This window comes from Drosophila takahashii, chromosome 2L, assembly GCF_030179915.1.
Source record: "Drosophila takahashii strain IR98-3 E-12201 chromosome 2L, DtakHiC1v2, whole genome shotgun sequence".
Taxonomy (NCBI): domain Eukaryota; kingdom Metazoa; phylum Arthropoda; class Insecta; order Diptera; family Drosophilidae; genus Drosophila; species Drosophila takahashii.
In genome coordinates, this window is record NC_091678.1 from 33,518,113 (window position 1) to 33,540,659 (window position 22,547).

The 22,547-nt window shown below is 33.6% G+C and overlaps 1 protein-coding gene and 3 long non-coding RNA genes across 6 annotated transcripts in view; 1 reads left to right on the forward strand and 3 right to left on the reverse strand.

The window, feature by feature from the left end:
• The window catches only part of Cht10 (Chitinase 10), an 80,379-nt gene that overhangs the window by 47,157 nt on the left and 10,675 nt on the right, over nucleotides 1–22,547 (reverse strand). Inside the window, exon 1 of one of the 2 annotated variants that reach the window (XM_070213172.1) lies at nucleotides 1,386–1,444. The exons of the other annotated variant lie outside the window; for it this stretch is intronic. Within the exon in view, the coding sequence (XP_070069273.1) occupies nucleotides 1,386–1,429 (44 nt within the window). The 5' untranslated portion in view covers nucleotides 1,430–1,444. Of the gene's footprint in view, nucleotides 1–1,385; nucleotides 1,445–22,547 lie in introns of those variants that run through there. 2 annotated transcript variants of the gene reach the window in all.
• LOC138911876 (uncharacterized) lies at nucleotides 7,622–9,323 on the reverse strand. 2 transcript variants are annotated; one of them, XR_011417512.1, is made up of 3 exons: nucleotides 8,540–9,323; nucleotides 8,087–8,277; nucleotides 7,622–8,022 (listed from the first exon to the last, which is right to left on the reverse strand). It is a non-coding gene; the product is annotated as an uncharacterized lncRNA (long non-coding RNA). The 2 variants fall into 2 exon arrangements; XR_011417513.1 differs by having other exon boundaries at nucleotides 7,624–8,022; nucleotides 8,087–8,202.
• LOC138911867 (uncharacterized) lies at nucleotides 10,176–11,278 on the forward strand. Its single transcript, XR_011417502.1, has 3 exons — nucleotides 10,176–10,249; nucleotides 10,587–10,702; nucleotides 10,767–11,278. It is a non-coding gene; the product is annotated as an uncharacterized lncRNA (long non-coding RNA).
• On the reverse strand, nucleotides 17,197–18,357 carry LOC138911937 (uncharacterized). Its single transcript, XR_011417567.1, has 3 exons — nucleotides 18,097–18,357; nucleotides 17,803–17,878; nucleotides 17,197–17,361 (listed from the first exon to the last, which is right to left on the reverse strand). It is a non-coding gene; the product is annotated as an uncharacterized lncRNA (long non-coding RNA).

Below are 22,547 nucleotides of genomic sequence, written 5' to 3' on the forward strand. Positions count from 1 at the left end.
TAATATCTCTAGTATACATTTAATACAACGCTCATTAAATGTAAACTTTCCGTTTTTTTTTTTGGTGTACCCTTGCAGAGGGTATTAGTCAGAAGTTTGCAACGCAGTGAAGGAGTTTATAAAAAATGTGTGCCTTAGTATGTAAACATAGAAGGACCTAAAATCGCTTTCTTTAGTTAATAATTAAATATTTAATTTTCCTTTTGATTTCATTAAACATACAATATATTCAAACGCATTGAGTCAAAATCTGCCAAGTGGGCCACCCCTGTTCCGAAGGTCCGATTTTCATCGAACTTTTTTACTTTTCCGGTTTACAACGAAAATATAAGAACTTCATTTGAACGGTTTTGCGAAATTTTGAGTTTTACCGGAGTTGTAGGGGTCAAAACATGGCATTTTTGTCACTTTTTCGAAAAAGTTGCACTCAGTCATTAATTCATAACTTCGGAACGGTTAGAGATATCTTTATGATGTTTTCACTAATCGCTCAAGAATTATTATGGCTTTCCATAAAAAAATGTAAAAAAAAATTAAAAATTTTTTTTCTTAAAAATAAATCAACATTTTTTTTAGTTTTTATTTTTTTCAGTGTTCTTCACCAGCTATAGAGTTTAAAACCATTTGAAAATGAAGTTTGATTCATTACGAAAAAGATCAAAAAAAAAAAAAGAGTGGCCCGGCCAAAGGTTTTTCGCAATATCGATTTGAAGAAGGGCGCACAGCGGTTTCCCATACAAAAACGGCTTGCTCGTGAAAACTGGCTGGTCAACACATGCCGTAGCGAGCGTAGCGTCAGCTGTCAATGGGGGACTTTTTGCCTGTCACGTTTCACGTGGAAGTTAAATGGCTAAAATAGCTAAAAAAATTAAAAATGTCTAGTTTAGTGGCTGATAGAGTTTACAAAAATAAATGGCTCATTTTTTAAAAGTGTCTAGAAATAGCCACTTAATGGCTGACCTGGCAGCACTGGACACTACACTACACGATTTCCAAAAAACCAAGACTCCAATTAAAACATTTAAGCAGCTATTTGAGGAAGTTACCCACAAATACTCCGATAGGAAATGGCTTTACACCGATTTTTTGTTTCATGGGGTCAGCTACCTCATTACTTCTCCGTTTTACTGCGGAAGCAGTAGCTATTATTAAGGCTATTAAACTTGTTCTCCAACTTAAGGGAAGATATATCATCTGCTGTGATAGTCCACCCTGCAAGGAGTCCAAAACTTCTGCAAAAACAACAACCTGTCGTCACCTCTGCATCAAAAACAACAGCAAAATTAAGCTATTATGGGTCCCGGCTCATATAGGAATAGATGAAAACGAGTTAGCTGACAAAGCTGCAAAGCTATCTGGGCGAGCTCCGCGCCACACAATCATACCTGGAGTACAAAAGGACAAACATCAAAAACATAATACTGGACATCGAACTGGAAGACTGGTCGTCGTTCCTCACTGGTTTAAGCAGTTCAATCCTGGCAAAATGGACATCAAGTTCCCTACTTCGATCAACAGAAGGCAATGCGCAACTCTCACTCGCTTAAAAACTGGACACACAAATCTCACACATAAACACATTCTCAACGGTGAAAGGCGGCCGAACTGGCCTAACTGCGGAGCAGAACTATCAGTCCAACATCTACTAGATACATGTGGACACTACCAAAACATCAGAATAAACCTATTCGGTCTTACCCCGCCCTCAAAACTATTATCTGACCTAACAGCTTCTAACTGCAATTTAATATTATCATTCTTACGCATGTTTAAAATTACACATTAAATTTAAACACCCCTACAAAATATCAAAAACTGTGAAATCACAAATACAAATAAAACGTTTTATCAATTTTCGAGTTGATGGCCACAGTATATCGCCCAAAAAATCGGACTTTTCGCCCGTGGATTAAGAAAATCGCCCATAAATCTTATCCGCTGGCGATACGCCCGTAGTAAATTTTTTCTAAAAAAATCCCTATGGAAATTTGGTTTAATTTAGGGTGATTTTTAATGAATTGAGAAATATTTTCCTGTTTTTAGGGTGATTTTCCCTAAATTTAAGGTGTATTTTTCTAAAAATAAGGGCAAATTTCCTGTTATTAAAGGCAAATAAAAAACAACACCGGCGGAGGACACCGTTTCATGTTATTGATTTGTATACAGTACAGCCGTTAGAACTGAAAAATCATGTTTGTATACGAATAAGGACCGGTTTCTCGAGTGCCGGCTAACATTTCTCGAACAGATGAAGTCTCTGCTAAGGCATTTTGGCTTTCTCGAGCATCAATGTGAGAGCTTAACAGAGCCCTGTTAAGCGTTTTCGACTCGATAGAATGACAGCTGATTTCCCAAAGCCAACTAAGAAGAAGAAACAAAATCACAGCTGACTTTCCTTTGAATTATACCCAAACAGCTGATGCTGCGCTTTACAGCACACTTCTGTGCATTAACAGCGCTCTGTAATTGTTTCTCGTTCAGATAAATTAAAGCAGTCGAGAAAGCGGATTTGCTGTTACGAACAGTTTATCTGGTCTTTAAGGGGGAAAATACATTTAGAAATAATAAAAATTCAATTTTTTTTAATCCTTAAATTGGTAGAATAACTCTTTAAAAATGTGTCATGAAAGTTTCGCGAAGAAATTCTACCTATTTTGGAACTTATACCAGGATGACGGCACCCACCTTCCTTGTGCAGTAGATATATTTCATTACTTTAAATGCCTTTTTCTCGAAACCACGTTTTCCTCAGCTGCGGATGGTGTATCTCAAAAAGTAATGCCTCAATCATCATGCTGCGTTTACAGAAATGTAATAAAATTGGCCACTGTCTGAACCTACTTAATTTAAAAATTTGTACGTTTAAGTATTTTTTGATAGCCAAAAACAACAAAAATGTTATGAAAAAAAAAATTTTTAACTTTGAAAGAGTGCCACGACCATAATTTTTAAGATATTTTATGTAAGTTTGGTTCAGACAGTTTCTTTATTATTTCTTAACAAAATAAACTTAGTTTCATAAAAATCGGATCTACACAGCAACCTGTGGACGATCCGCAGCTGGCCTACTTTTTATACCCGTTATCCGTAGAGTAAAAGGGTATATTGTATTCGTGCAAAAGTATGTAACAACTAGAAGGAAGCATTTCCGACCCTATCTCTAAAGATTATAAAATGAAAGACCGATTTTCACGGGGGATACGACCACAGCCTAAACCATAAGAGCTTGAGCAGGCAAATTTTTTCACAGTATTCCATTGGGGGCGTAGGCGCCCACTAAGGTCCGACATGTCCCCCCAGTGGCCCCAAACAGCTCCAATATCCATATTTAGAGCAAAAAATCATTAGATTTACTTAAGCTTAGCTTCTAAAGTGGTTGGAATTTCGAAATTTTGATTTTGCAGAATTTTAGGTCTTGAAAGGGCCTAATTAGAAATCTAAAAGAAATTTCGATATCCCCCATAATTTGGGGGCTACATTTAAAATTAACTTTTCGATTTAAAAAATCTAAGCCGCTGCTCCGATCGAGATGATTTTTTGGTAAATGGTTATTCTATGGCCCAAATGCTTAAGTTTAATTTTTTAAGTTTTTAACATTTTTTTTAAAGTATTTTTACCGAATTTATTTAGTTTTCATAAGTTATTGCGTTGCATTTCGTGGGAGCCCGCCGAGAGAGCGGATGGCAAGAGAGCGACGGCCGAGAGAGCAGCAGCCAAGAAAACTGATGAGGGGTAGGGGTAGTGCTGTGCGGAAGGGGGAGGGGAAAAGGGCAATTTAAGTTAAAATTTGTTTTGAATTTTAAAAACTTTAACTGCTGTTCCGATCAATATGATTTTCGATCAATAGTCAGTCCTGTGGATAAAATGCTTAGGTTTTATTTAAAAAAAAATATTTTTCATTTTGTAGCAGAAGTAAGAGCCTTATTTAATTTCCACCATGGAAGAAGATAAAAAATTACTGCAAATTCTGTAAACAAAGCCAAAATGTTTCCAAGTTAAATATCTTAAGATTCGAACTTTAGCCCAAATACGTATGTATATTTGGATATGTTTTGATTTGTACAATACATGTACAATACAATACATACACACAATGTGTGTTTATGTTTCTACTTGAAAGTCGATAATGTGCTCAAATACAAATAAAATTATTCATTTCCTTTCAGCTAATGCAAAATTTGACGAGTTTAATTTTAATAATTATCAATCAAATGTGGAAGCAGAAAATAAAAACTTACTTCGCTACTTTTGTGTATACCTACAAATGTTTTCGTTTCATTCAAAACCACAAATTTTAAAACAACAAATTACAATTTACAAACAAGTATACATATTTGTGCGCAAATTAAAATTGCATTGATAACATTGTAACTGATAAAAAAAATATACAAGTTCACCACTTTTACTTGCTTCACATTCATTTATTATATTTGTTTAAGCAATCTGAATTTAATATATGTTTTTAAGGAATCTAAAAAGGTGATATATATTTTCATCGACGATTTAACAAATTAATATCGCAAGTATTAGAAGAGGCGTATGCAAAAAATACACTTGCTCTCCTTTGCCACAATTCGATTTTTGGGAGTGAGAAGTAGGCAATTAGAAGAGGCCTATTTTTATTATTATACATATTAAACTTCCTTTGGATTTAGTTAATTTAGAAACACCTAATTGCTCTATTTTAAAGCAATGCAATATGGCTTCGGTGTTTAAAGATTGTAAGTTAATTGTTTGGGATGACTGCACCATGTCACATAAAGGTGGGCTTGAAGCCATAAATAGAACCCTTCAAGATATTAATGAGAATACTGTGTTGATGGGTGGTATTACAGTCCTGCTAGCTGGAGACTTTCGCCAAACCCTTTCTGTTGTGCCACGAGGTGCAAGAGCACCTAAAAATCGGTCTTTCATTTTATAATCTTTAGAGATAATATTTTTATGCTATTCCTTGATGTTTTATGTTCCTAATTGCATCATCGGAATCGAAATTATTTGCATATATGACTTATTAATAATTATTTTGTGGATGCACCTTAAAACCCGGTAAATTCTAGCTATGACAATTAATGCAAATCCGCCGCCCTTGTTCTAAATTCCGCTCGGATTTGGTAAAAATGGCCTAGAGTTGTCACGGTATGGATATAAGTTAGTATTTCCTTGGGACTTATTCTAAACTTATCCGATAAGGTTAATGGTTCTTTTATGAGAAAGATAATTTATCTTAAGTAACGAAATAAGTGATTTGGCTCGGAATACCGCATTATTTCATGTGAAATTTGAACGGGGACATTTGATAGCGACTTTGTTTTTCGACTTTGGCACTATGTTTCCCCACACTGATTTTTAATACTATTCTGTCGGGAGCCTTGCAAAACTGCAAAGGGACCAAAGGGAAATATTATAAAATGTCCCTAACAAATTTAGTACTGTTAACGGGAAATCAGATAATGTTAACAAATTCACTTCCGAGTGAAGACTGGAACAGGCCGGAATATAACGATAACGATAATATAATATAACGAGATTGAGATTTCTCACACCCCCACGTCCACTCTAACGCCCACAATCACCCACTAACGATTTTAAAATATGTCTGGCGCACACACCTTTAAAGATTTTCGAGAAGTATAAATGCAATTTTGTTGTGTATATAAAACCTGTCACTAACAACCCTATGACAACTGGGTGAGAGCTAACCCCTTTAAAGGGTTTTTGCTTAACAGATGTTACGCTCAGAGCAAAACCCTTTTTTTTAGAGTTATTTCGGTTAAGGAAAACGGTCTTTTGTGAATGTATGAGTGTGTATGTGTGACCTGTTCAGTAATGCTTCAGTCGTAACATTGCTTTTTGATTATTAAAATTCAAAAGGGTAAGGGAAAATACGTAATGTGTATTCTCTAAAGCTAAATCTGTAAGATTAGCCCATTTACCATTAAATTACAATATTCTACATATTTTAAATAATTTACGATTCCAAAACTCCACTTTTGGCATATCTATCTTATGTAGTAACTAGCTGTACCCGGCGCGACTTCGTTCGCTTAAAATTAGTTTTGATTACGGTTGTCAAGACTTTCCATTTCCACACCACCCCTGAGGTCCAATTAGACCAATTCCACTGAAACTTTCTGGTTTAATAATGTTAATTAATAGATTACTTTAAAACCTCTGTGTAAAGAACATTTTTAGAAGATCCTTTAGGAGTCAGAATAATAAGGCTACTGGCGGAGCTAACTCTAGAGCATGCGACATAAAATTGTCTTCTCTAAGATCTAGTCCAGCCAGCTTTAAAGTCTGCCCCTGCGATTTACTTATAGTTATTGCAAACCAAACTTTTAGAGGGAATTGTAACCTTTTAAACTGAAACGGCAGACTGGATGGTATTAATGGGATCCTGGGTAGAAACACTGTTTCCCCCTTCGCGCATCCCGTAAATACTGTTGCTTCAATTACATTCTTATGAAGACCTTTTATCTGCAATCGTGTCCCATTGCATATCTTTGGGGGACTTAAATATTGCAATAACATTACGTGTGCTCCAATCCTAAGAGACAGATTATACTGAGGACTTCCTGGAGGATTCAAAGAATTTAAAAATTCAAAAGGGTAATGAACAGCATTATCAGCATCAGGAACAGAGTCGACCGATTTATAGGAGACTTCTAAGCCATCAAATGAGTTTAGCAATAAATTATTAATAGTAGCTGCTCTTTCATTTTTCGTTGACAAAATGGCGCGCTCAGATAGCCAATCTAAGCTGTTACTTGATATGTTAGAAATGTCAGGAAATATTTTGGATGTAAGGTCTTGAACGTTTTTGACTACATTTCCTAAGCGTTATAACTATTTTTCCATCAGCTGTTTCGTGAGCGCTAGTTTTTTTATCTGTGGCCAGCTCTTGCACCTCGTGGCACAACAGGAAGGGTTTGGCGAAAGTCTCCAGCTAGCAGGACTGTAATACCACCCATCAACACAGTATTCTCATTAATATCTTGAAGGGTTCTATTTATGGCTTCAAGCCCACCTTTATGTGACATGGTGCAGTCATCCCAAACAATTAACTTACAATCTTTAAACACCGAAGCCATATTGCATTGCTTTAAAATAGAGCAATTAGGTGTTTCTAAATTAACTAAATCCAAAGGAAGTTTAATATGTATAATAATAAAAATAGGCCTCTTCTAATTGCCTACTTCTCACTCCCAAAAATCGAATTGTGGCAAAGGAGAGCAAGTGTATTTTTTGCATACGCCTCTTCTAATACTTGCGATATTAATTTGTTAAATCGTCGATGAAAATATATATCATCTTTTTAGATTCCTTAAAAACATATATTAAATTCAGATTGCTTAAACAAATATAATAAATGAATGTGAAGCAAGTAAAAGTGGTGAACTTGTATATTTTTTTTATCAGTTACAATGTTATCAATGCAATTTTAATTTGCGCACAAATATGTATACTTGTTTGTAAATTGTAATTTGTTGTTTTAAAATTTGTGGTTTCTGGGTATCCCACCGGGAAAATTCCTCTGGAAAATAACATATTTTCAAGAGGTTTCTCCATAGAAGCGGAAGGGACTAAACCTCATTCACCCCTTACATTTCTTCCATCTCTGGTTTCAAAATACACGGGGGTGACACAAAAAGTAAGGGGGAAATGAGGTTTCTATCTGGATCTCTGGCAGAAGAATGCAGGACAAAATCCACTGGTTTTTCGACTTCCCGCATTATAGATTTTCCACACGTACCCAGTTATGGTTTTCCTCCACTTGCAATATCTGTTTTTCTACACCCTCCCAGTTTTGGTTTTTCCAGACCCTCGCAGTTTTGGTTTTGCACTGCCTTGCAGTATCTGATTTTCCACAATAAAAATCATGTTTTTTGTAATATTTGTTTGTGTATTTATTAATAATATTTACAATCGAAGCATTGGAACTACAAATTTTTAATGCCTGAAGCATTCCCGGGTTTTGCTTGGCCGAATGCAGTTCTTAGATATCCATTTCTTGTCTGTCTTCTGAAAATATCAAACATAATTTAGATATGAATGTAAGACCAGGAATAATAATAAGAGTAATTACCATTATAAGGTCTCCGCACAAAATTAAAGGATCTCTCCAGAAATTATGCCTAGTTTGCCATGGCCGATCATTTACCCTCTGTTCAGTTGTTTTATGTCGGGTATCTATATCAAAAACTATGAGAAGAAAAAATTAAATATGACAAACGCAGGCGCAACACTTCTGGTCCCAAGAAGTCTCAGTCGGCCTGGCTGAAATAAATGTAATATTTTGATTAAGTTAAACAAATAAGTTAGTACTGAAGTACTATTTATACAACCATTTAATGAACACCTCACACCATTTACCACTGGTAAAGATTAAAAACATTTCAAGTGTCACTGAAATGCAGAATTTGTGTTGAAGATAGCATCCGGAGGCGTATATTTATTAATGGCGAAAATATCTGTGATACTAACCTTTGTAACGCTGAAATAAAGGTTATAAAAAGACAAAATTCATTTTATCACTCACCTTTTTATTGTTTTTTAGATTAAAATTAACTATTTTCACTTTTTTTTTACTTTTTCCAACAAATTTAAAAATGATGTGACCCTGCATTATATTCTTGATAATACCATACAAAATGCAGATAAATGTGGGGTAAATTTCGTTGTAAAGTTGGGTCACACTTTGGCGCCGAATAAATATTTAAACAATACTTTTCAGGGACCGTAATCATTAATGGTTACGTATATTATAGGTATATTAGGCATTTTTCGTGTTATCAATACGAATTTTTATATTTTAACAACACTTAAAAATGGCTTGGGCCCCAATATGACGATCAAATTATTTTATTTCACAGAAAATGTTTAAAAATGTAAAAAACAACAATAGTTTTCTTTGTAATTTAATGTAATTCCTTGATAAATGTGATCAAATATTTTAATCGTCTTACCGTGGCTTTTCTCTATAATTTGGTTGAATCCCACATTCATCCTTATTATTATTTGAAAAATGTTGAGTAAAATAAATTAATATTATCATTATAGACATTATGATAATAATGTTATATAGTTTAATTTTTTGATTAACAATTATTAATATTTTTTCTACGACTTTTAAAATTACTAAAAATTAAAACTAAATGTGAGAACAAGTCTTTTGGATTTGGTGTACATCATAGGATTTTTGAATATTATAAGTTGGTGATTTTTTTGTTCAAAAATATTATAATCGTGGTGCCACAGAAATCACACAGCGCATAAGTGGCCTGATATTGATGCTACTCGGAAACCCACCCTCATTTAGCGCTCAGAAATTATCTATCCCTACACCGCCGCCTGCAAAAAGGAACAGGATTTCTGGGTACCCAGCGGGAATGTGAGAAGTTGGTTTTTGTGTTCTTGAAATCCTGTTCCTTTTTGCAGGCGGCGGTGTAGGGATAGATAATTTCTGAGCGCTAAATGAGGGTGGGTTTCCGAGTAGCATCAATATCAGGCCACTTATGCGCTGTGTGATTTCTGTGGCACCACGATTATAATATTTTTGAACAAAAAAATCACCAACTTATAATATTCAAAAATCCTATGATGTACACCAAATCCAAAAGACTTGTTCTCACATTTAGTTTTAATTTTTAGTAATTTTAAAAGTCGTAGAAAAAATATTAATAATTGTTAATCAAAAAATTAAACTATATAACATTATTATCATAATGTCTATAATGATAATATTAATTTATTTTACTCAACATTTTTCAAATAATAATAAGGATGAATGTGGGATTCAACCAAATTATAGAGAAAAGCCACGGTAAGACGATTAAAATATTTGATCACATTTATCAAGGAATTACATTAAATTACAAAGAAAACTATTGTTGTTTTTTACATTTTTAAACATTTTCTGTGAAATAAAATAATTTGATCGTCATATTGGGGCCCAAGCCATTTTTAAGTGTTGTTAAAATATAAAAATTCGTATTGATAACACGAAAAATGCCTAATATACCTATAATATACGTAACCATTAATGATTACGGTCCCTGAAAAGTATTGTTTAAATATTTATTCGGCGCCAAAGTGTGACCCAACTTTACAACGAAATTTACCCCACATTTATCTGCATTTTGTATGGTATTATCAAGAATATAATGCAGGGTCACATCATTTTTAAATTTGTTGGAAAAAGTAAAAAAAAGTGAAAATAGTTAATTTTAATCTAAAAAACAATAAAAAGGTGAGTGATAAAATGAATTTTGTCTTTTTATAACCTTTATTTCAGCGTTACAAAGGTTAGTATCACAGATATTTTCGCCATTAATAAATATACGCCTCCGGATGCTATCTTCAACACAAATTCTGCATTTCAGTGACACTTGAAATGTTTTTAATCTTTACCAGTGGTAAATGGTGTGAGGTGTTCATTAAATGGTTGTATAAATAGTACTTCAGTACTAACTTATTTGTTTAACTTAATCAAAATATTACATTTATTTCAGCCAGGCCGACTGAGACTTCTTGGGACCAGAAGTGTTGCGCCTGCGTTTGTCATATTTAATTTTTTCTTCTCATAGTTTTTGATATAGATACCCGACATAAAACAACTGAACAGAGGGTAAATGATCGGCCATGGCAAACTAGGCATAATTTCTGGAGAGATCCTTTAATTTTGTGCGGAGACCTTATAATGGTAATTACTCTTATTATTATTCCTGGTCTTACATTCATATCTAAATTATGTTTGATATTTTCAGAAGACAGACAAGAAATGGATATCTAAGAACTGCATTCGGCCAAGCAAAACCCGGGAATGCTTCAGGCATTAAAAATTTGTAGTTCCAATGCTTCGATTGTAAATATTATTAATAAATACACAAACAAATATTACAAAAAACATGATTTTTATTGTGGAAAATCAGATACTGCAAGGCAGTGCAAAACCAAAACTGCGAGGGTCTGGAAAAACCAAAACTGGGAGGGTGTAGAAAAACAGATATTGCAAGTGGAGGAAAACCATAACTGGGTACGTGTGGAAAATCTATAATGCGGGAAGTCGAAAAACCAGTGGATTTTGTCCTGCATTCTTCTGCCAGAGATCCAGATAGAAACCTCATTTCCCCCTTACTTTTTGTGTCACCCCCGTGTATTTTGAAACCAGAGATGGAAGAAATGTAAGGGGTGAATGAGGTTTAGTCCCTTCCGCTTCTATGGAGAAACCTCTTGAAAATATGTTATTTTCCAGAGGAATTTTCCCGGTGGGTATGCGTGTGTACGTTTGTGTGTGTGCATTGCAGCTGACTAAGGAATTGAGATTCGCTCAAATTCAAATTCAAGATAATACTGATATCCTTTTGCTAAAAGAATATTTCACTTACATTTCACCAACATACTTACATAAGACATTTTGTAACCGATTTTTGTGAACTAAAATTCAAATCGCATTGATAATATTAAAAGAACATTAAATATTCAAACCAATTGATTCTCTTGCTCTTTATTACACGTGCTCATATTGTTTAAACAAATTCAAATGTTTAAACAATTTGATGCACGGCTTCCCCGCCCACCTGCCTTCCCTATTATTAATATAATTCTAATTAAGGTGAAAAATTAATGTGAAAACAAAAATACTGAAACAAAATATCAATGATAAAATGCAGTAATTTGGAATTGCCTTTCTTGATGTCTTTTCTTAAATTAGTCAAATACATAAAGCAAAACATTGCTCCGCTTATTTGTTTCCCTTATAATAGTTGTCTACTGTGGATACCTTCCAAAAACCCCCCGGTAGCAAATTCGCCAAGTGTATTTGGTTTGTAATAGTTTAAATAAATAGTTTCAAAATTGCATCTTTAAAAACAAAAATGAGAAATAGAAAATGTAGAACGAGGTAGCAAGGCCAATATCAACAGGATTTGTTTTAAGGGACCGCACAGTGGGGCGAAAAACCCAAAAGTTTGCCTTAAATCAGCGGAGCCCTATAGCAAATATCTTTTGATGGGGCATTCTTAAAGGCAATTAAATATGTAAAAAAACATCATAAGGTGAATTTTTGTAGTAAAATTTTTTTGCTGTAGAAAATTTTGAGGAAAAAAAAAATGTTTTTTTAAGAAAAAAAATATAAATAAATTACTTATAGGGTGCTAAGTTTCCCAAAATTTTTTTTTAATTTAACTTGTTTTTTGAAAAAAAAAATTATTCAAATCGGTCAACTATATCTTATAGCTGCCATATAAACGCTTATTACAAAGGGGAATGTCTCATTTTTATTTCAATATTGGTTCATATAAATTGGGATTAAGTCATTATTTATCATTTTAGCTATATGCTTACTTTTTTTTTTAATTGGTCAATGATATCTTATAGATGTCATAGAATCAATCAAGGAAATATAGCATATTTTCAAAAAAAAAACTGGTAGAAACCGGTATTTACTTCATATATGTATTTTTAGTAAAATAACATAATTTAAAATTTTAAACCCAAATTTGTTTATTAATTTATCATTATCTTCATCAATACCTTCACATAAGTAAAATATCTTCATGATGTTAGGGCGCGCGTATGAACCAGGGCTGACGATATTTCAAATTATGAACATTTCTTGCTAACTTAAACTGCGGTTTTCTCAGAAGAGGCACAAAAGGGCAGGCTAATTTTTTCAGAATATGTAGATAAATATCTAAACTTTTTTTTAAAAAAAGAACTAAACGGGGATCTAGGGTGTAACACTACTTTACGTCCAAGGATATCCAAAAAATCCCTTTTTTTTTGGACCACCTTTAAAAAAAAAAAAAAAAATAGTAATTATGTATCTAAATTTTTTTTTTTTTGTAATATTCTAAGAATTGGTTGCTCTTAAAATTTCAATCGTTACTTATATAACTTAGGCCCTTGGGCGCTTTCAGAAAAATTTCAAAGATGTGTAAAAATACCTTTTTTTCTTATTGGCTAAAATTATATATTTTGAAAAATCCACTTTATAAATCTGTAGTGGGAGAACTATTCGTCACAGATCACTCTTTCCTTTTGATTTGTATAGAGAATTTAATTGTTTTTAAAGTTGCATTGCAACATTTTGGAAAATCTTAAAAAAAAAAAACATTTTGGCAGGCTTTTTGTTCTAGGCGCCCCACAGTGCGGTTGTAACATTTCAAAGCGAACTTAAATTAAAAATATTCCCTCAAATTTTTAAAATCTTAATCAAAATTATTATGTTGGTTGTTGGAGAGCTATGTAAAACTTTTAGCAATACAAGTTTTTTTTCCAGAGTTAAACGCTAATCGATTTGGAATTGAATTACATAGTGGAGTGTAGGGTAAGGTGACGAACGATTCGTTTTTTGAATGTAACTTTTCTAAAAATCAATATTTTTCAAAAGTGTAAACGCAGAATGTTGCTTACATCTACTGAGCATATCCCTGTAAAATTCGGATTCGAAATTCCAATGCAGCCAAATCCCACAGCGTTTGGCGTGAACCCTTCTTTTTTTGCACTTTCAAAAGTTGTAGGGTAATGTGACGAACGATTTGTTCTTTTATGTAACTTCTCCAAAAATCAATATTTTTTAAAAGTGTAAAAGCAGAAAGTTACTTACATTTACTGAGCATATTTCTGAAAAATTTGTATTCGAAATTTCAACGTAGCTAAATCCCACAGCGTTTGGTGTAAATCATCCTTTTCACAAACAAAAAAAAAAATTTTTTTATATATAATTTACGGAAAAGTTATTTTCGATACGGAAAAGAAAGAAGTAATAAGATAATACCAAAACTTACAAAGAAAAATGGTCAAAGTGCATTTTTTTTAAATTAAAAAATTTTTTTTTTGTTCAATTAAATTAAACTGACGTCACTATTAAAAACAACAATAAAACTGCAGCAGTAAATGTTATCTGGTACTATTATATTTTTTTTACAAATAATCAACGATAACAATTAAAATTCTTGAATAAAAAAAGTTCGTCACAATACCCTACAAAAAGTTCGTCACGATACCCTACATGGTAGACTTGGAGCAAAAACGGTGTCACTCTCAAACGGCGCAAAAGAAAAAAACGCGAGGTACCAAAAACTGTTGATAAAGATCTCATGTATACGTGCATATATTTGCCTGATTTTATTTTCCACTCATCTTTGCTCTGGCACTGCTGAAACACAAGTAAATTGAATAGGTTTTCTAGTTTGCGCACCACATTTTTAGCGAAAATTACCTCACGAACAAATTACGGGACTTCTTATTAATATTACTGTAAATACATTGTCGACACGATAAGGGGAGACGACTACATTTATTTGGAATTTTTGTCGTGACGTCATATATGAGATTCGACGAGTTCGTCACATTACCCTACTCGTCAAATTACCCTACACTCCCCTACTTAACGCGGCGTGATAATCCATATTTTGGCAGTTTTTTGCTTTGTTTTCGATAAAGTACTGCTTTGAAATTCATATTTTTGCACTCTTAATTCATACAAAAAAATGCATAAATTTATCTGGGTAAGAGCGGGACAGCAATAGTCAAAACTCTCCGAAATTGAAAAAGAGTTTAATATTTTTAACATGTAAATTTAATCAAATTCGTATCCTATCTATTTTTTTCCTAAAGAAATTTTTTTTCAAATAATGTCTGTTAACTTATGCAAACAATCCATAATAATTTTAAAAAGATTTAAAAAAGACACATGTTTTTTTAAGTAGTTTTCAAAGGACAAAATATTTTTGTTTTTACGGATATCAAGGGAAAAAGTTCTGATAAAATCTTTTCTCGGTTTATAGAATAAAAATTAGGAATTTTTTAAATTTAAAATAAGTACCAAAGATAAAGCAATGCTTAATTTTCAATTTTAATCTCCGCAGGCGAAGCTGCGGGCTACAGACCCTGCTAGTATTACATAAATTGAATTTTTAATTGCCTTCTCATGTAAACGCAACCACTCAGAAAATCGTTCCTATGGAAGCTATAGGATATAGTGGTACGATCTGGACAATTTTTGTAACATATATTTATAATATTTATTTAGATTTTTGGTAAAAATTTCATAGCGATAGCACATCTAGAAGTATTTATGGCCGCGGCTCCATACAAGCCCGACCACTGTGTACTTGAGACTCGTTTGAGTTATTTTAATATTTGGTATGCAACTTTGTGGGATATATTAATATCTTTCAGAAAAATATAAAAAAAATTTTTTTTTTATCTCTTACGGCTAACGCACTCAATAGTAAGATAGACACGCCCTATAACAATCGCATAATGCAAATTACATTAAAAATGCGTACGTTTCGAATACAACAATTAGGTAATTAGTTGTTGTTATTCACGTCTGAAATCAGGAAACAGATTTTTTCCTAATTTACAACCAATATACATAGCTTTCACACACTTTAGAAGTTTCGACGCTCAGCTCTCATCCTCTTCTCTGGCTGATGAGGTAGCGTTGACGACCTACCGAAATTTGCAAATCCCAGAAAGTCCGAGGTTCACTCCCCACCGAGCGCAGTGTGTTGAAATGCTAGACTGTTGAATTCTAAACTCAACTTCTAAAAATGACCTCGAGTTCGCTAACGCACTCAACATTTTTTTAGAATTAATGTCTGTTTTTAATTTATGCAGCACTTGAGACTCGTTTCAGGTGTTTTAATATCTGGTATGCAACTTTGTGGGACATCTTAATATCATTCAAAAAAATAATTTAAAAAATTAATTAAATTAATTTTTAAATAAAGTATTTTTAAATGAATTTTAAATTTTAAAAATTCTGTACGCCGGAATACCGAATGTGCGAGTACGAATATTGCTTTACCTTTCTTACACGTTGCACTGTTGTTGCTTGATGAAAAGTTGCTAAACTAAAATCGTTGTCTTTACTAGTAGGTCTTACAAATAAAATCAATTTATTATACCCGTTACTCGTAGAGTAAAAGGGTATATTGTATTCGTGCTGCGTAGGAAGCCCAAGAATATGTGTGGGAAATCTCAACCTTCTAGCTTTTGTAGTTTCCGAGATCTCAGCGTTCATACAGACAGACGGACATGGATATATCGACTCGGCTAGTGACCCTGATCAAGAATATATATACTTTATGGGGTCGGAAACGCTTCCTTCTCCCTACATACTTTTGCACGAATACAATATACCCTTTTACTCTACGAGTAACGGGTATAATAACTCAAACGAGTCTCAAGTGATGCATAACAGAAAAATCTGAGCTAGTTTACAAAAAAATGTTTGAAAAATAAACGGTAAGAGATAAAAAAAACATCAAAAACCCATCCTTAAATTTCAATCCTCTATTGAAAAGAAAAGTTTCGATCATTTCTGAGATTTGACCTTAACTGGCACGTCACGTTTCACGTTGAATGAGCCATAAAGAACAAAATCTTGTAATATCATAGTAAATTGTAAATTAAAACACATTTTAGCTAAATTGGTTGAGCACAACACAAAACAAGAAAGAAACTTAACTTCGGCCAGCCGAAGTTTATATACCCTTTCAGGTATGCCTATTTAAAATGTTATTTTTAAATTGTCAAAAATCAAAACGACTACTTCCTACAAAGTTACAATGTTCTTTCTATTATTTTTTTGATTATTCCTATGGAAGCCTTAAGATATAATGGTCCGATCCAGCTCTTTAGGACATATTTACTACCTGAAATAAAAAGAAGACTTTTGGGAAAGTTTTATCGCGATAGCTTGAAAACTGAGAGACTAGTTCGCATACACTCATAAAAAAAAATCGAAAAATTTCCTTAAAATCTAGAAAATTCTTTCTTGAATTTTTGCCAAAGGCGACCTCACCTTTGTTTCAAGAAATGGTTTTTTTGAAAGGCACCATTAAAACAAGAAAAAATATTTCTTGTTTTAAGAAATTAAATTTCTTAAAACATGAAAGGGTTTTTTAGGAAGCCATCATAAAAACAAGAAAAAATATTTCTTAAAACAAAACATCGACAACAAGGCGATTCTTGTTTCAAAGGTGGTTTGTTTCTTGTTTCAAGAAATTAAATTTCTTAAAACAAGAAAGGGTTTTTTAGAAAGGCTTTTTTTAAACAAGAAAAATTCTTTCTTGTTTAAATTTCCTTTCAAGAAATTTTATTTCTTGATTTAAGAAATAATATTTCTTGAAAGGAAGTTTTATATTAACACTGAAACCCTAAAAATAAAATGTAACTTGGTTTTTTCTCTTGCATATTATATTTATTTACATTTAAAACATTTAACACTTAACATTTAAACATTTTTAAATAACACATTTTTGACTCAAGAAAACATTGTTATTACCCAAGGTCTGTTGAACTCCATATGACCTAAGGTGATCCATTTTCTTCGCCTTTCCTCATCTAGAAAAAAAGAGTTATTGGGATATCAATGATTTGTTTTTAGATAAACAACTTTTTTGAAATAATGTAATGTTAATAATAGCCAAAGTACAAACACGTTGGTCAGACGACCGAGAGAGAGGAGCAAGACAGGTAGAAAGTGAAGGGTTGAAAATCGAATTTCAGAGAGAGAGAGGCACGGGAGAGACACGTACATACATACATATATATTTACATACAGTCCTTTGCGCGAAGGGAGACCGAATGTAAGCAGGGCAGATCATGTCAGTTTTTAGAAGGTGAAGAGAGAAACGTCGCGACGCGTAGGTCAAGCGAGCGAGAGAGAGGAGCAGAATATGAAAGGGTTGAAAATCGGGTTTCAGATCGGGTGAGCCGCGTACATGCATAGATATTTACATGCATACATAAGTATGTCAAACAAATACAACATATTTTTCTTACCTTAGAAGGTTTTAAAACAAAATTACAGCTTCGACAAACAAATTATTTGGCTGTTGCAACTGCAGGTATTTTCACTCTGAAAAATAAATAAAATGCGAGTAATAAGATAAAGTTATTATAGAACTGTACACCCACAAATTTATGTACAAATGTATGTATGTACGTAGCTCTTAGCTAAAAAACAATTCACCTAAATTGGTATACGCTTGGTAAAGAGATTTGAAATGTATCCTTTAATTACATACATACAATTGTACGCCCGCTATACAAAAAATTATATACATATTTACATACCTTTGAATATTCGGAAAAAGGCTTCACCTCTTATCCGCTTGAAAATCACGTCCATCACTCACGAATTTTTTTCACAACTGACGCTCGGGGGATCAGAGAAGTCGGTAGCCGGGTATTAGTCGGGCCGAGTAGGCCCTTCGTCCCACTTCGTTTTTCTTGTCGTTAACATTCGGCAGCCGAAGGAAGTCAATGGCTACTTTCCTATATTCTAGGGTCATTTCATTCATATATTCAAAGGTGATTTTGTCCTTAAAGACGTAAAAAAATGTTTTGGCTGCGACGGCAAAACAAACATATGAGATTTTCATTTTTCTATTTTTAAGAAAAATTTTTTCTTGAATTTTTTCCATCAAGAAAGGTTTTCTGTATTCAAAGGACAATTTTCTAATAACAAGAAATTTTTTTTCTATTTTCACCGCCGATTCAATGGCGAGATTTCCAAAATTTAGAAATTAATTTTTATGAGTGTGGAGGATCTTCTAAAAATGTTGTTTACACAGAGGTTTTAAAGTAATCTATTAATTAACATAATTAAACCAGAAAGTTTCAGTGGAATAGGTCTAATTGGACCTCAGGGGTGGCGTGGAAATGGAAAGTCTTGACAACCGTACTCAAAACTAATTTTAAGCGAACGAAGTCGCGCCGGGTACAGCTAGTAAAGTATATATATTCTTGATCAGGGTCACTAGCCGAGTCGATATAGCCATGTCCGTCTGTCCGACAAGTTTGTTTCAAAAGGGTGCCACGCCCCCTCTAACGCCCACAATCGCTTATATACGATTTCAAAAATTTCAATATTTCGGAAAAGTAAAAATGCAGTTTTATTGTGTTTATCAATCAATCGGGTGCCCCGACTATCAGATACCCGCTACTCAGCTAAAGGAAGTGCGAAGGAGATGGAGATAAAAACTTTGATCCGCCGTAACTTTTTAACGAATGGTCCGATTTAAAAAATTTCTTCTAAAAATGCATTTTTACCTTTCCGAAATATTGAAATTTTTAAAACCGTATATAAGCGATTGTGGGCGTTAGAGGGGGCGTGGCACCCTTTTAAAACAAACTTGCGCTGCGTAGGAACTCCTAGAATCTGCATGCAAAATGTCAATCTTCTAGCTTTTATAGTTTCCGAGGTCTCAGCGTTCATACAGACAGACAGACGGACAGACGGAGAGACGGACATGGCTATATCGACTCGGCTAGTGATCCTGATCAAGAATATATATACTTTACTAGCTGTACCCGGCGCGACTTCGTTCGCTTAAAATTAGTTTTGATTACGGTTGTCAAGACTTTCCATTTCCACACCACCCCTGAGGTCCAATTAGACCAATTCCACTGAAACTTTCTGGTTTAATAATGTTAATTAATAGATTACTTTAAAACCTCTGTGTAAAGAACATTTTTAGAAGATCCTTTAGGAGCCAGAATAATAAGGCTACTGGCGGAGCTAACTCTAGAGCATGCGACATAAAATTGTCTTCTCTAAGATCTAGTCCAGCCAGCTTTAAAGTCTGCCCCTGCGATTTACTTATAGTTATTGCAAACCAAACTTTTAGAGGGAATTGTAACCTTTTAAACTAAAACGGCAGACTGGATGGTATTAATGGGATCCTGGGTAGAAACACTGTTTCCCCCTTCGCGCATCCCGTAAATACTGTTGCTTCAATTACATTCTTATGAAGACCTTTTATCTGCAATCGTGTCCCATTGCATAACTTTGGGGGACTTAAATATTGCAATAACATTACGTGTGCTCCAATCCTAAGAGACAGATTATACTGAAAAATTCCTGGAGGATTCAAAGAATTTAAAAATTCAAAAGGGTAATGAACAGCATTGTCAGCATCAGGAACAGAGTCGACCGATTTATAGGAGACTTCTAAACCATCAAATGAGTTTAGCAATATATTATTAATAGTGGTTGCTCTTTCATTTTTCGTTGACAAAATGGCGCGCTCAGATAGCCAATCTAAGCTGTTACTTGATATGTTAGAAATGTCAGGAAATATTTTGGATGTAAGGTCTTGAACGTTTTTGACTACATTTCCTAAGCGTTATAACTATTTTTCCATCTGCTGTTTCGTGGGCGCTAGTTTTTTTTATCTGTGGCCAGCTCTTGCACCTCGTGGCACAACAGAAAGGGTTTGGCGAAAGTCTCCAGCTAGCAGGACTGTAATACCACCCATCAACACAGTATTCTCATTAATATCTTGAAGGGTTCTATTTATGGCTTCAAGCCCACCTTTATGTGACATGGTGCAGTCATCCCAAACAATTAACTTACTTACTTACTTACTTAATATTGTCAGCTATAAATTTACTATAATTATCAACACGGAGTGACTAGCGTACTAATTCATAAGTTTCAAAAACTTGTAACGCTAGGATACAATAAACAAATAAATTAAATTAAATTAAATTAAAGGAAGTTTAATATGTATAATAATAAAAATAGGCCTCTTCTAATTGCCTACTTCTCACTCCCAAAAATCGAATTGTGGCAAAGGAGAGCAAGTGTATTTTTTGCATACGCCTCTTCTAATACTTGCGATATTAATTTGTTAAATCGTCGATGAAAATATATATCATCTTTTTAGATTCCTTAAAAACATATATTAAATTCAGATTGCTTAAACAAATATAATAAATGAATGTGAAGCAAGTAAAAATGGTGAATTTGTAAATTTTTTTATCAGTTGCAATGTTATCAATGCAATTTTAATTTGCGCACAACTTGTTTGTAAATTGTAATTTGTGGTTTTGAATGAAACGAAAACATTTGTAGGTATACACAAAAGTAGTAAAGTAACTTTTTATTTTCCGATTCCACATTTGATTGATAATTATTAAAATTAAACTCGTCAAATTTTGCATTAGCTGAAAGGAAATGAATAATTTTATTTGTATTTGAGCACATTATCGACTTTCAAGTAGAAACATAAACACACATTGTGTGTATGTATTGTATTGTACATGTATTGTACAAATCAAAACATATCCAAATATACATACGTATTTGGGCTAAAGTTCGAATCTTAAGATATTTAACTTGGAAACATTTTGGCTTTGTTTACAGAATTTGCAGTAATTTTTTATCTTCTTCCATGGTGGAAATTAAATAAGGCTCTTACTTCTGCTACAAAATGAAAAATATTTTTTTTTAAATAAAACCTAAGCATTTGAGCCACAGGACTGACTATTGATCGAAAATCATATTGATCGGAACAGCAGTTAAAGTTTTTAAAATTCAAAACTAATTTTAACTTAAATTGCCCTTTTCCCCTCCCCCTTCCCCGCAGCACTACCCCACCCCATCGACAGTTTTCTTTGCTGCTGCTCTCTCGGCCGTCGCTCTCTTGCCATCTGCTCTCTGGGTTTCGCTCTCTCGGCGGGCTCCCACGAAATGCAACGCAATAACTTAGGAAATCTAAATAAATTCGGTAAAAATACTTTAAAAAAATGTTAAAAACTTAAAAAATTAAACTTAAGCATTTGGGCCATAGATTTACCAAACCATAACCATAACCATTTACCAAAAAATCATCTCGATCGGAGCAGCGGTTTAGATTTTTTAAATCGAAAAGTTAATTTTAAATGTAGCCCCCAAATTATGGGGGATATCGAAATTTCTTTTAGATTTCTAATTAGGCCCTTTCAAGACCTAAAATTCTGCAAAATCAAAATTTCGAAATTCCAACCACTTTAGAAGCTAAGCTTAAGTAAATCTAATGATTTTTTGCTCTAAATATGGATATTGGAGCTGTTTGGGGCCACTGGGGGGACATGTCGGACCTTAGTGGGCGCCTACGCCCCCAATGGAATACTGTGAAAAAATTTGCCTGCTCAAGCTCTTATGGTTTAGGCTGTGGTCGTATCCCCCTAAAAATCGGTCTTTCATTTTATAATCTTTAGAGATAGGGTCGGAAATGCTTCCTTCTAGCTGTTACATACTTTTGCACGAATCTAGTATACCCTTTTACTCTACGAGTAACGGGTATAAAAATTGGGTAAAATTATATAAGAACAATGTAATCAACATGCCAAGTTACGAAATCCCAGCACAATTCCTTATTGGTTAAAAAAAATCACGAAAAACTGGAACAAATTACAGTTCTATTTGTATCTTCCCCCTTAAATTTTTCGAACAGATAGCTTTCAGAGACTTTGACAGGGACTCTAGAAACCGGCCCTTAGGGAAATAAATATGAGGAGAAAAAACAACTTACTTTTGGTCACTGCGAGAATCGAACCCACGACCTCTCGGCTTAGAGTCTAACGTCCTGCCGCTGCACCAGAGACCTCATATAGCAAAGTTGAAAGCGCAAGTGATTAGACCGCAGGGCTACCGAATTTCACACTTTTAGAGTAATTTTTAAGGCAAATCGCCCTTGTATTTAGAAAAATTAAAAAAAAAAATTTGGGCAAATCGCCGTTGGATTTACAAAAGGTCA